Genomic DNA, 15,151 nt, shown 5'->3' on the forward strand with positions numbered 1-15,151 from the left:
CCTGACAGTGCACACAGTGATGCAAACCTTCCTGCAGAGCCCTGCCTTTCCCCCTGCGCTCTGTGATACAGAAGCCCTCAAAGCATTTCAACCTATAAAGCAGAGTGCAGCCCCTCTGGCTGTCTGGAAGTAATGAGACCCACACTAGGATGTTCAAAGGCAGCGTTTTCATCATTCATCCTCATTGAAAGCAATGATTAAAGAAGTGATAAAGAAACACCTCTTAACTGCAAAATGTAGACACCAGCACTGTGGAAAGGAGGAGGAGATGGTTTGAAACAGACTGCAAGAGGACAATAAAAGTTAAAGAGCATTACACAGCAGCTCCGGGCCTGAAGGTAAAGCAGCTAAGTACTGCAGAAATGAACCGTAAAAATAGCATCATGATATGCTACAGCGATGCACTCCTGAATCCTTAGTTAAATATATTTCAACCCTTCCATTATGGATCCCAATTTCAAAGAAAACAGAACAACTATGAAGCCAAAGTACAAGTCTGTTGCAGCCATAAAGCAGTAGCAGATCAGGTAAAATAAAATTCATATTTGCCTTGAACTAGATGGAACCACCCCAAAATAGTGTAACTAGGAACTCTACATAAGCATTTTTGCAATATTTTAGCTTCACTAAAAGAAACAAGCTACTGAGATTCAGGAAAGTGTAATTATGTTAAAAATACAGTGCCACAAAGGGTAAATGGAGATGTGTGGCATGGCTGCCTGAAGAAAGTACATGCAAATATGGGCGAGCAGTAAACTTCACAAGGAAACAATGATGGACAGATGGTTGCCAGTGAAACTATAACAATCCTGCAGAAAAAGCCAGAGAACAGTTTGATGGAACCAGGGTAATCCTACAGAATAAGCACAACATTGCACTTCAAACAGAGCAAAAGTTGGCCCCCCCAAATAAGCTGAACAATACCAAAAACAGAAAAAACTGTTCCCTTCTTAGGTGGAGATGAGGAACATAAAAACACAAGCAAAGAGAGATTAAAGATGGATGGTTTCCCCCACTAGGCGCTCTCACGCACCTCCTGCACCTCTGCCATGGGGGCCAGCCAGGCCTGCAGCCAGCAGCCCATCAGCTCCCAGCACTGCACCCACACTGCCAGGTCAGGAGAGGCTCCTTAAGGACCAGAAGTTGTAAACATAGGGATAATTACTGAAAGTTATAGGGACTAATTGCTCATGATATGTACTGACGATGAACATAGGATTTCTTGAGCGCTGCTTTCAATTTAGGAGACAGTCCATTACACCAGCTGGGCTGTCAGCACCTGCCCTCCTCACTGGCCCAGCACAGCTCCATGCCTGGCACTGTCCCAGAACCCAAAACCTGTCTGGTTCTGGCTGCTCCCCACTAACAGCACCGTGGTTTCTAATCTCCTGTGTATACACTTATGTCTGGTCTAACCTATCACATGTATGCTGTAGTAAATAAGAAAGGAGTCCTGGGAGCTTCACACTGACTTTAAATTTACTCACCTTTGAATCTGAAAAGTAATTAAAAATAGAGAATTTCATCAACATATTTTATGCTTATGTTTGCATTGAATCAAGAGTCTCATTATAAAAAACAAAAAAAACCCCTGTCATGCCAAATTAATACAAAATCTGGTTAACCCTTCCAAAATCAATACTGAAACGTGAGATGGAGAAAAGATGCATTTGGAAAATGTGCTGTCTCCATGTGGTCTGTGGATTTAGCAAAGGAAAGAAGGGAAGAGAAAAACATTCTTAGCAGAGTAAAAATAACAATATGCAGACACACGTTGCTGTATTCAATGATTTCAGCACTCGGCACTGATAGATAAAGAGGTGTCTGGAATCTAAATTGGGATCTGAGTTTTGTAGTGCTGACATTTTAAAGCATTCCCTTCAGACAGCTCAGGTACTGCTTCCCGTTTCATAATCAGTAATGTGACCACTTGCATATCGTTTTCAGCTGAGACCAGAATCTACTGAAGGTAAGCAAAAGGTGAAAAGTGAAAGTTGTGAAGGATGGTCCTGATACAGCAGCTGCTGTCAGTGGTGGCTTTGACTCTGGGGTGCTTTGCTGCTGAGATGAACAACTGCCAAGAGGGAAAAACATTCAAGTGCAGTGCTCTGAGAAGAGGCAATGTGAGAGGGATCAGTGCTCACGTCAAGGTAAAGCCAAAAAATAAAGGCAGAACTGACAAGACAGCAAAAAGGTGTCATTTGTTTTTGTGGCTACTGGCATGAATTTACAGGAAATACCAGCTCTGAAGTGTACAGGCTAATTTGGAAAGTCTCCAGTGGTTCTGCAGGCATCCATTCCAGCAAAATTCACTGCAAACAAGAAAAAAACCTCCCCATCTTCTGAGTTAACATTCTTGTGATGAAACTTGTCATAAAGTCCTGTCAGGTAGGCAATGTCAGAAAGGAAAAAAAATCAATCCTGAAGCACCCCTGGAAGAGCCTTTAGAAGGTGCAGTCCTGTCAGGATGCTCTCTGGCATCTCAATGTTTGCCTCTGACAAACGCATCCACAGAAAACTGCAGTTCTCTGGTAGCCAGGTGTCCTGCAGCCTCCGAAAATAACAGCACTGCTTTGGTCAGCAACATGAGTTCACGTGTATTCCCTGAGAGTTTGTGTTATAAAGCAGAAAAGTGTAAGGTCCAAAGTTAGTACTGAAATTGACAGTCCCCACTGGCAGGAAATAGGCACAAAACCAGAATGTAAAGAAGTCAGAAAAGCCCTGTATTATTGCTTGAGGCTGCCAGCATTTTGACAAAGAGCCATTTTGCAAATATCAAAAGGAATTCTTTCCCTGTAAATGCCTGGGACAATCTTAAGACATCAGAAATGACAAATTACAGGTGCCACTGTACTAAAGAATGCTTGCACAGAGGTATAACTACACTATGTTGGCTACCCTGCATGTAAGCTGGTAGAGCAGCCCTAAATTCCCACAGGGCTGCAACTGAAACATAACATCTGAGAGCTGTGAGCAACCAAATAGCTGAAACCACTGCATGAGCCAGTGTTACAAGGAGTCCAGCTGCCCTACCTGCATTCTGTGTTTTTACATACACCTAGGCAAGCAAGATCACTTTTCTACTAGAATCTTGTTTTTTACTTTTGTTTTTAATTGAATTTTCTAGAATTCAGTAAAATTCTACCGTTATCAGCAAGAGGGGCAGACTCAGATGTACAAATTTCAGTTCCTACACGTGTTCAGTTGCCATTCTGACAACTGCAGCAGGACTTGGCCTCATGTCTGTGAAAAAGGACACAAACACAGGCTCCTGCAGAAGTCCCCACAATGGCTTGTTTTGAATTCTTCTATTCAAAGCAGATATCCCACACCATGAATGACCACAAATCTCAGTACTGAGAACCACAGCCTTTCAGGCACTTAGTTATTTGACTGACCCAAGTGCTGCACCTTTAAATTTATATGCAGCTGTTTGCCCCACGGGCATCAAGCTGTTAACACATACAGAAGAGATTAAAATGAGCTTGCATGCTGGATGAGATATAAATGAAAATTATAGTACTGCCAGTCTCAAATCTGGGATTGTTTCTCAAGTCTCCGAAAACGCATAATTGCATAATTATAAATGAGTCTGTTTGTGATTTCAGGAAGGGCAAAGCACATAATTTTCCTGCAACACAGTCAGTGTGACTTATTAGAAGCTCCCCCTGAGCCTGGGAGCAAGATATGCCACAATAGTACCATTAGCTCAATACACAAGAACTGTCCAAATGAATAAGAAGCACTTTAAAATAGGACAGCAGCCAACGGGCACTGCAGAGCAGTGCTGGGCCCTGTGACCCACCTGGTCTCCAGTGGCACGTTGCTGTTGAGCACCCAGCTGTCCTGCAGCTGCACGGACTCAGGAGTGGTGGCCAGATCGTTGGGAGCGGGCGCGGGCGCGTGGATCTGGTTGCGGCGGTTGGTGAGCGAGTTCCTGTTGAGGGAGTTGGCAGACGAGTGATGGTGGGACAGTGAGTGGTTGTGAGGAGGAGGGAGAGGTGGCCTCAGTGTCGACTGGCTGTGATGGTTTGAAGGGCCTGAAATGGAAATAGAAAAAGGAATCACAGCCATGCTCGTGGTATTACTCTTCTCAGCATTTTTAAGAGACAGTTGGCTGGAAAGGACCGAAAAGCTGACCTGCGGACTGGAAAGTACACCTGTGCACCTTCTGGACTTGCAGCTACCAAAGCACTATTGAGTCAGATCACAGGTTGTTGGAGACCAGATATAAAACAGCACCTAAAGTTTGTACAGTTAGACTAAATTGAGGTTTAAAAATAGTCTTTGTGGCCTCTCTCCGGAGAAAGGGAAGGAATCAGGGCAGCAGGCAAGCTCAGCCATTCTGTACACAAAACCAGAGGGACATTTTCCTCCCTGTTTCTATCAGGGAGCGTAAGGACGTGAACCTGAATGCATTAAAAATAGCTTTTGAGAATATGGTCTTTATGCTTCTATAAAATTTAATCAGAGATCTCAATCTGCTTTCACTCACTGTTTGCCCATTAGGTTCAAAGGAACAGTATTTCTGGCAGCGAAAGAAGATTAAGCTCCAAATATGAAAAGACAGCAACAATGCAACGATAGTATCTTTCACATTCTTACATGTGATCGGGATGTGGCCTCTTTTTGCTCTTTTAGCAAAGCCACAAACACACCAAGATCTGAAAATTATGCTAGTCTTGCAGCCTTTCATTGAAAGATGACAGAAAATTTTGGGGGGGAGATAAGGAAGGATATACACCTTTCTCATTCTTTGACTACTGACATGTTTGCGTGGATAATGAAAATAAATTCTGCTAATCAATAAGGCAAGTGGATTAAGTGAAAAAGCACATGCATAGATAATAGAATAAGGAGACACTGTTCTAGCATATTCACTTTCCTAAACAAACACAAAATGGTAAGTTCATAATTCCATATGTTGCAATAATGCAATTTTAATAAAAAGAGCAAAATTTAGAATAACAAGCACTAAGTGGATTATGAACTGCATGCTTTAGTCAATATATCAAGTTGTAGTTTTTCTAGTGAACAATAATCAGAACAAGTTATGATTATAATTTAGCTAATATTATAGTGTATGTTTCTTTTAGTAACTGAAGACAGTTTTAAATAAATCAACCAATAAAAGAATGCATCACAAGAGGAAAACACTTGCAGCTAGACTGATCCATACCAGATGATCTCTAAAGGTCCCTTCCAACCCCTACAATTCTGTGATTCTCATACAAAACAATGAAGCGCAGAAAAACTGTTGAAATGCCTAATGAACTACTGGATCATTAAGTTCAATATTCAACAAAGGAAAATAATGCTTTTTGTTCAAAGGGGACTACTCCCATGTGAGAATCACACCATGTAGCCAGGAACCGAAATAGGTGCAAAAACCAAGGCTGTTGATTTCTGAAGTTATGATCCACGCCCCTCAGTAACCTGGGAAGGGGCACAAGAGAAGCTGCAGCCATGCTCCATCAGTGTGGGCAGATGCACAACACGGGAGCAGGGCTGCCTGCCCAGCCTGCCCCAGGGAACAGAAGGACCCACTGAGGGCAGGGACAGGGCTTGGCAAAGACAGTTCCTTCCTTTTTTCAGCGTAGGCCAAAGAAGAAACAACGCAGGTCCAACTAAGACTTAAGCAAATGGAAGTTGTCTGTGACAAGACACTTTCAGAAGGGAATGATAAAATCTGCATCTGCTGCTTTCGATCTGCATGGAAGTTTATTTTCCTTTTTTGAAGGTCTTTATGCCTGAACGCTTACCCTGTTCAAAACACAAAGAAGCCTTTCATGAACACATTCTAAATTTTGGAACTGTCACATGGGTTGGCCACCTTACTATCCTTCCCTTGGCCATCTCTGACATAAGCTTGGAAGGGACTGTTTTAGTCCAGCGAAGTTCACATCTAAAACCCCCATTTGGACCACCTAAAACATCAGATGCCTAATCTACACTAGGTCCTGTGCCATTTCCAAACAGCATGTGGAGGGAAACACAACAAAAAGAAAATGTGCTTGGACAATATCCACATGCATAGAAGCTTAAGTGGAATTATTCTCCTCATGTCTGTGTTCTGCCTTTAAACAAAGCACAGTGATTTGGATTTCAATAAATGGATCTTTATGAGCAAAAAAAAATACAGATGCCTGTCACTGTTTTAAAAATTACTTCAGAAGATTTGTGCACTTCCTATTTTCTCTGCAACTGCTGTTTCAGTTTCTCCTTTCAGAGGATAAATAGGAAAGAAACATAAACAAAAAAAGTTTTGTTCCCAGAGACACTGCAGCAGCAGCTATACTGACTCTCAATCTTGTAACCACAAAATCATAGCGGCTGCTCTCACAAGTGAGACAACACTGCATTCTTATTCAGTGCAATTACTGTAAGGCTAAAGAAGAAAGAACTGAATTCAAGCTACCACAAATTGATCTGCTGCAAGAGTTAGTTTGCATGTGGTATACAAAACACACTGCACAAAGCAAGCTATGCAGATGTAGCTGAACACCTACTGCAGCTGTAAAACCTCAGAACAAGTGGCATAAAATGAGTGAAGCATTTAATACAAAACAAAAATCAAATACCAATGTCAAAATCATACAGTTACGTACTTAAACATATAAAAGCTTATATATAAATACTAAGAAACATGCACACACATATATAGAAGTGAACACAGAGGTTACATACAAATATAGGAGAGAGTTAAAATCTCACACTGCTTCTTCATAGAGTTCTTTAAATAAATAAAAAGCAGAAATGTGCAAATTGGAAGCTGAGTGAGGATAAATTATTTCCTAATTAAGAAACCTGAGAATACAAATTCTGACCTAAATATCTCTGAAGCAAGCACAAGTTATTCAATTGACTTATTCAATTGACTTATTCGAGTTTAATCGGAAGCAAGACGCTAGAAGTGCAGAAAAACTGCTTTGTTCTGTTCACTCTTTTATTCAGGAAAACAGTGAAACAAAAGCTAGCACAGAGGTAACTTTCACCTAAAGATGCAAAATGGCACGTTTCTCCTTAAAAAGAAAAAAAAAAAAAAACCAAACAAAAAACCCCTGAACACAACTACGTCTTAAGGGCATTCCCTTCTTTTCTACCTGAGAGGGCACGGAAGCTGCAGCTCAGGCCTGAACTGCAGCACAAGGCCGCTGGGCTCATGGCATCCCAGGGCAGTGCGGCCTCAGGCACTGCCATCTCCTCACAGCTCTGTCCTGCCCTGCTGGGCCAGGGAACATCAGGGCACAGCAGGAAGAGCCTTTAGATGTCACAGGGTTACAGGCACCGCAGCGATGTGCTCCCGAGGGCACACCTCTAAATGCTGCTTCTCAGCTCTTCTTGCAGTCCAGACATTGCCTGGTGCGCTATATGACACTTTGGACCTCGTTCAACATTGTCAAATTAATATCCGAGTTCTTCCTGCTCTTTGTTACACTCACGTAATGCCTGCACTAAATCCACCCAACATGAAGATCTGAGGAGAAGCCAAGCTCCCACTGCAGAGACCCATTTCAAAGCAGAACTGGCAGCATCCCAGATCAAGGGAAAGCAGTAGCTGTCCTGCATCCTTCACATATACCACTGAAAGAAATAATGGAGATTCCACCTTAGCTAAGCTGCACTATCCTCTGTGTCATAATTAAATGCTAAATACCTCCTCCACCATCTCACAAAAGAACTAAAAGAGAAAAAAACATACATTATTTTTCTGAAATGAACAACGCATCTTTTACATCTCAACAATACAAACATTGTTCAGAAACAGCGAACGAAGCTGATGCATTGAAAGATAAAAGAGATAAGCTGATAGCACAAAAATCCTTCTTACAGAGCATTAGAAACTCGCTCTAGTGAGTCTAGTTCTTTATTCATATGACTACCACACTGTTTTCTCAAGGAAACCACATCATCTGCTCCCACAATGAGTAATAGGTTTGTCTCACAACCACAGGGCCAGCTTTCAAGCTCAATTCCTTTCCAAAGGCAGATCACTTTATTCAGAGTCAGGAAGAAAAGCACTCAAGCACTGGAGCAGCTAGGGAACAGAAGGCAGCATGCAAGGAGCTGCCCCTTTTTGGCAGCCCCCACCTGGGTTTCAGCTCTGCTTTGAGCTGGCTGGGTAGGACCAGGGCTTCTCATCAGCCCTGTGGCTTCTGGTTTAAGCTGTGCCCTTCTGTTTGCTTTAGTACTCTGAATTATTCTGTGGAAGGCCAAAGTTTAAATGGAATCTCAGTGTGCTCAGAATATTTTCAACGTATGCTAGAAAGAAGCAAGTTATCTTGCATATAACCATAGATGTCATTAACTCTCTCTCTTGCTGTAAAACCACACCATTTGCCAGGTGTGCCTTCTTTTGTCCATGCTTTTACAATGTTTGAGGCAAGAACAGATTGAATGAATGACTATCATCCCAGGCCGTACATTCCAAACTGAAAATTCAGTAAATGTGTGCTAGAAACTTTGAGAACCTTATCAGTTTCTACCAGTACACTGCAGCTGTCTCCTCTGCACAACATTAGATTCAAAACCTAAATGCTTTTGCTGCAAAAACACCCCAACAAAACAAAACCCCCAAAACCCCACAATATCCAGATAATCACAGAAAAGAGGCAAGCTATGGGGCCAGGATTCTGTCGTACTTTCTAAAGCCTCCGCTGACTGAGGCCTCCCTTGAACGACTGAGGATGAAGCACTTGTTATCTATATGCTTCTTTATCCATATCCTTTGTAGGAGCGTTGGAGGTAAATTACCTTACCACTTACAAGGCAATCAGATACTGATGACTGAGCCAGGAAAGCACTTTGCAGCTCTGGCTCCCAGCCTGAAGGGCACGAGTTCATCACACGGGAGGCAGAGGAGGCAGCAACCAAATTAACTTGGCCGCAGCAGAGCTGCTGGTGTGCACACACTGCTCGGCTGCCACTCCATCAAATGACAGGCAGTGCTGGGGAGCTCTGGGCAGGCATCAGGAGCACCCAGACACGACCAGCTGCAGAAATGGCAGCTTGCTCCCAGCACTGTGAGAGCCAAAGGAAAACAGACGTGGCCTTTACATCAGGTGGGGGGACGGCTGTGCACACTCACATGGGAGAAAACAAAGTTGCAGGACATAACCCAGAGTCTGCCTCATAATAATGCTTTACATAGATTTGATGCTAGTGGTAGTTCTACCTACATATATATATACACATACAGGTAGATGTACCATTTCCAATTTTACGTGTCAGAAAAATGAGTCACAGAAAGGTTAGAGAGTCATCTTTCCAATTAAAAAAAAATCCATACACTTCAGATCTTTCCCAATCAAACTTCTCATTTAATTTTCCAATAATGAAATAGATATAAAACCCATCTGAGAGATAGCAAGGGCATATTTATCTTTAGTCTGGATGTATGACTTTTGCCTGAAGAGGGCACTGATGTAAGAACTGAAAAGAGAAATACATAGGCATGCTTTTAAGTCAAAAATAGTTAACTGTTGCCATAAAACACCACCATCCTGAATGCTAGATTTTGCTCTCTATGCTTGGTTCTACAGAATGGGAAAAAGCTGAACCCTATCTGAAGTCTTACACAAATGCTCTCCAAAGCTCACTCAATTTGATACACTGAGAATCACTCCAAAGAGAAACTGAAGAGACATTTTCTAAACAGCATACGGAAACTTCTAAGGAGAAGGATTTTGGCCAGCAGCAAAAGCCTGGTGACATTTTTTGTGACAGAAGTGCAGCTTGAAAGCCGCTGTTTCCCTGGATGGTCCAAGGGGGAGCCTGAAAATGTTCACAGTGACACAAGAATAATTATACTGTAATTTCCAACTCATTGCGAGTCTGGAGTCAGGTGCAATAGAAAGTCATCCCTGAAGCTGTTACAGCAGTGTTTTGGATTTTACATGACCTAGTTAGCTAGCACATGAAGCTGTTTTCCACGGGTGTAAAAGAAACACTAGTCACAGATGCTTTAATGCAATATGTTATTTTGATCATTTCAGAAACTTCACAGAACACATTACGTAGTGTCCAAAACTGATAACTAATTGTTGCATCTAAAATCATTTAAAAATATACAACAACATATCTCAATATAAATTGTTGAAGGTAACTGCATCAGAGAGAAGACAGAAGATTAAGATCTGTACGATGCTCTTCTGCTGGTGTTTGGGATGAACAATTTACCAGCAACTCATCAGCTAATAAGACAACTCATTAAGCCAGCAGTTCATATGAAACCACTGCCCATGCCTCTGGAACATGAAAAAAACAATGGGATTTCAAACCAGAAGAGATTGCTTAATCATACTGGCAGACACCTAACCCTAGAGTGGTCCCACGATACCAGAACAAATAGGATGTTTGGAAGCTAGAACATATTTTGGCAATGCTGCTTGTCCCTGATGTCAAGGGGACAACAAATACCAGGATTCCACCTATTGTCTATAGAGCATACAGTTTTTAAAAGCTGCCTCATGTTAGGAACTTGGGATATCATCTTTTACGTGTCTTTATTATCATGGCCATGATTTTATTTTTCTGAGAAGATCAGAAATGCAAACAGATGAGTAAAGTGTCACAGAAATGATTATTAATTATCGAGTAATAAAGGAACAGATTCTTTCTAACAGATCACATTTTCTATTTAAGATATAACAGTAGCTACGGTAATTGAATTAGGTACTATACATATAGAAGTATATTATATCTCTCTCTATATATATACAGATAGATAACACTCATTTCTGAGACCATTACAGTTCAAAGTGGAGTTGAGTACTGTGAAAAGAAAAGCAGTCCTGGGTGCAGTGCTGAATTCAGTACTGAAGAATTTACCAACAGGAAAAGACAATGACTTTAATACTGTAGCCAATAAAAGTCACAGGAAACAGTGGACACTAAATAGATACCAAGATTGTAGTTTGGCCAAAAGCTTTTGATAAAAATCTTCAAGCTTGCAAAAAATGGCTAGCAGCTTTATCAAGGGTTAACAAGTAATCAGAATCTACGTTTGAAATCCCTGCTCAAAAGTGTGTGTGAATTGCTTAAAATCCCTGGACAGAGAAGCTTCACAGCAGTTAAAGCCATAATGTGAGAGATGAGTTTCAGAAAATCCAGAGAGCCAGGGCAAAACTTTTTGACACTGTTGTTAACCTGTGAAACCACAACAGAGAAGAAAAGGAGATAAAGAAAATTCTGCACTAAGTCAGGGAAGTCTGCTGCTTTGAAACACTGGGGCAAGGCAGAAGGCAGCAGGAATGAAGGAAAAAGACACTAAATAGCTGTTTCCTGTGAGGTCTTATAGTAGTAACTTGATAATAGTCTCCCACATTAGAAGGACATTTCTAGATGTTTATGTGTTTAGGTTGTATGTAGATCAGCAGTTAATTTGACACGATATAAGCAGATCTACAATGAGAGCAGAAGATCTCAGAACACGCAGGATATATTCTGTTTGGATGCTGTGGGACCGGATTTATTTTGGTTCACCTGGATCAGGAGTCCCCACCACCATTGTGCTTTGAAGCAGTCTCAAGGACCAGTTACTGTTTACAGCTCTTATTTCTCCATTAGAAAGAAAAGAACATTTGCACCAAAGATTCTCATCAGTTTTCCCTGGGAGGAATCTTGTTTGTGCACGCTGAGATTTCCCTGAAAGCCATCCCACCCCCCACAAGCTGTGCAGCCCAAGGGATCTCTTCAAAACTGCTCCAGAAAGCACCACACTGCCAAGCTCAAGTCTTGTTCAGATGTCATTGCCTTAAATTTTGTTACTGATCCGTTAATCTGTATTTCACATACAGAAAATTCACAATAGTAAATAGGATCCACTAGCAAAGATTATCCTTTGATTCATTTTGTTTCTAAACAAAAAAGGTATTTACTGGCTGTTTCTGTCTGCAATTAGTAAACATCCTTAAAAACACTTAAAAGAACAGCTTAAGTGTCAGTATTAATTTCATATGTGGGCTGTCAGCTGGGCAAGATACTAAAAAAAATAGCAATTATTAAGTTGCAATTCTGTATTTGAAAAATCCAATGAGGTTGCTTCGGTTTAATATCAAAACTAAGACACAATGACAGCACAGTCTTCCTATTTCTAAATTGATACCCAAGAAAGAAGTGTGTCGTGCTAAGTCTTCAGAGCTCCCTAAAGAGATGTGCTCAACATTTAGGCTTTTCTGCACAGACATTTATCAAGTACGCTTTAAAAGGCAAATTCAGATACACAAAAGCCAAACTTGAGAAATATCAAATAAGATATTTTTTTTTCCTCAGTGCCTCCAGTATTTTAGGTGAAAGTTATCATCATGTTATTTAACATATAATAACACTAAACACGTTTAACATTTTATTAGTAAATTAGAGCTATCAATAGTTTTTGGCAGAGAGACAATTACTAGGTATCTCTACTTTACCCAGAAAGAAAGAAATGAAAACAGTTTTAAAAATAAATCTTATCTAGCAGAAGGACTGCCATTCGATATCAGTAACTCCCCATGACAATAGCAGCATATTTTTAAAACATTCATTTTAAATTAAGATTAATTAAGATTCATTCATTTCTACTACTTGTCTTGCTCTTTGCATGTGTGAAAGATTTTCATTTACACTCATTTATCATCTCAGGCAACTCCACTGATAAGGAAATTTATTCTGACAGAAAAAAAAAGTCAGCCTGTGTCTTGAGAAGGTTATCGCTGATGTTGCTACATGCATATGGCATAAGGATGATCTCTTCTAAAGCACTACTCTCAAATATTACCGTTATCTTCGATGTTAACAAAGGCAGATGGATGTCCAGGTAGCAAAGATCTTAACTGAAAGTAGCATTTTTGAACGATATATTCACAAATGTGGGAAGCAGAAGAGGTGTTGAAATGGAAAGAAAAGCATGAGTTGAAAAGACATCTTAGAAACCAAAAGTCATGCTTTAAAGTTGAAAATCTAGAACCCAGTTCTTAACTGCCAAAACTGCTCCTCGTGAACATTACATGTACTGAACTCATCACTTCTAACAACCACAACTTCAAAATAATGACAACAGTGTCCTTTAAGACAATGGACGTGTTTCCTTTATAGTGCTTCTTACATAAACCTCCTGAGGTAAGGATACAAGCAAAATATGAAGGAACACAAACTGAAACACAGTAATGAAGTAGTGCTGAATCGTCTGACCAAAGCCTAGTGCTCTGGTTCCAGGTTGGTCTCATCCCCACCTAAGCAGGCCTTCCTTGTCTGGCACATTCATTTCTCCAGTCATGACGAAGTAAAACAGAAGACAACTAATTCCAGTGGGTGCTAGTGGAAAGTAACATGTTAAAATTTAACTATTATTTCAAACACGTATTTTTTCTCATGTGGATTGCTTAAGTCATATTTCAATAAGGAAGAAAAAAATCATACAATGTCCTGGGTTGGAAGAGATCTTACAGAGTCAGAGAGCAGCAATTTTTACACTGTACGTAGACCTACAAATGCAATATGCTTCCACAGAACCTTATAGGTAGCTGTTAAAAAAAAAAAAGCAACGCAACAAAAAACGTAGCTGATAGTAAGTTTTCCAAATGATACGTAACAAAAATCCTACCCACTAGGGAGGAATACATTTGTAAGCTAATGTCCAATTAGTACATTTTGACAAAAACGTAAGAGCAAAAGCTATCCTCTGCAGGGCTCGAGAGTCTATCATCATTAAAGCTTAAAGACTGTTCCATGCATGCTTTCTACATCAGAAAGAAGTAGTCTGGAACAAAACCCAAAGTACACATCTGTGTAGGATTCCGATAGACATCTTGATATGGCTACACTACTTTAATTTACTTGCATATTGTCTGGTGGAAGCTCAGGGAAACACAGCAAGCTGTGCAATGAAGGGAGGGGAAGTGTTGCAGTACGGTGTCTTTATATTAACTGCACTTAAAATTTACAGAAGACTCAAGAAAAAAAATTATTAAATTATTCATCAGCGATAAGACAATTAAGAAGCAAACTAAAGGGGAAAGTGGAAGCTTGGTCCTGAGGGAGAACAGCTGGTCCTCTCATTAAAAGTATGTTTTGGCAGCAAAATACCCCCCGAACAGAGGGAACCTGCTGCTAAAGCAGCCTCAGAGTCAAAATTAGGAGCAACTGACAAAGAAAGGCATGTGCAAACAGTAAGGTGGGTGTATGCTGGGTACAACCATGGCTGGTGGGAGCTATGCTTCCCAGAGTAAGGCAGAAAAGGTGCCGGGATGTAACTGCACCTGAAGCCACAGCTTTAGGCAATACCACCATCAGCCACGGGGTAGCTTTGTGCTGCTGTGCCAAGCTGCACTGAAGTGACCTTAAGAGTCAAGGACCCACGTCACTCATGGCAGCCCCCACACACAGGGAATGCCCTAGGCCACTCCTGAGCCCTGCTTCTGATCTCACAGTGGGTAACAATCCCCAGTCAGGAGCAGCACTTCACCTCTGTGCTGCAACTGCATGCGCGTCGTTGGAAAGAGAAGAGCGTAGCACGATGGTAACTGTAGCCATTCAGAACTGGAAAGGAAAAACAAGAAAAGGAAGAGAAAGGCAGCAAGTTGGTGCAGTGACTGAGGGAGACAGCACGCACACAAATACAGCAGCAGACTGCCCTAGCAGTCAGGTTTATAGTGCCAGAGCTCTGAGGGTATCTGAAAAAGTTCTCATTAAATACCATAATGTTTTGATGGTGTAGAAATGCAAAATTGGATACTTCCTCTTCGTTCTGTACGCTCTTGCTTCTTTGGTAGATAAAAGAAATTTCCTCCCTAAATGCAATCCTCTCCATTCACATATTTGCCTGTATACACGGAGTAACATTACAGCTAGAAGTAGAAACACAATAATTCTTTTTCCTAGACCAATAATCCTGCTTCAAATGGTTACTTGAATTCCTCCCAAAGTCTCAAACATATTCCATATCAGGTAGGAATTCAGACATCCTTACGCAGCATAGTCTCAGCCTGTTTCAAAACCTGATTCAACAACGTAAAGAATGCATTAAATTCAATTTCATTGAAAACTCTGGTCTTTCTATACCTGTTCACTTGGGCCAGCGGGCAAAATAAACACTCTAGCCTTTCCTACTGCTCCTGATATGTCACACCGAAGTGCACTTTGCATAAAAAGAAACAGCATGCTACTAGCT

At 41.0% G+C, this 15,151-nt stretch overlaps 1 protein-coding gene across 6 annotated transcripts in view; it reads right to left on the bottom strand.

Annotated features, from left to right (window-relative positions):
* The window catches only part of TENM2 (teneurin transmembrane protein 2), a 459,783-nt gene that overhangs the window by 160,538 nt on the left and 284,094 nt on the right, over window positions 1-15,151 (bottom strand). For all 6 annotated transcript variants that reach the window (XM_065734485.1, XM_065734484.1, XM_065734483.1 and 3 more), the window contains one exon: window positions 3,806-4,040. In XM_065734485.1, the coding sequence (XP_065590557.1) occupies window positions 3,806-4,040 (235 nt within the window). The remainder of the gene's footprint in view (window positions 1-3,805; window positions 4,041-15,151) is intronic.

Source organism: Cyrtonyx montezumae, unplaced genomic scaffold (assembly GCF_038088225.1).
Source record: "Cyrtonyx montezumae isolate F1298 unplaced genomic scaffold, pur_monq_1.0 scaffold_18, whole genome shotgun sequence".
Lineage (NCBI taxonomy): Eukaryota > Metazoa > Chordata > Aves > Galliformes > Odontophoridae > Cyrtonyx > Cyrtonyx montezumae.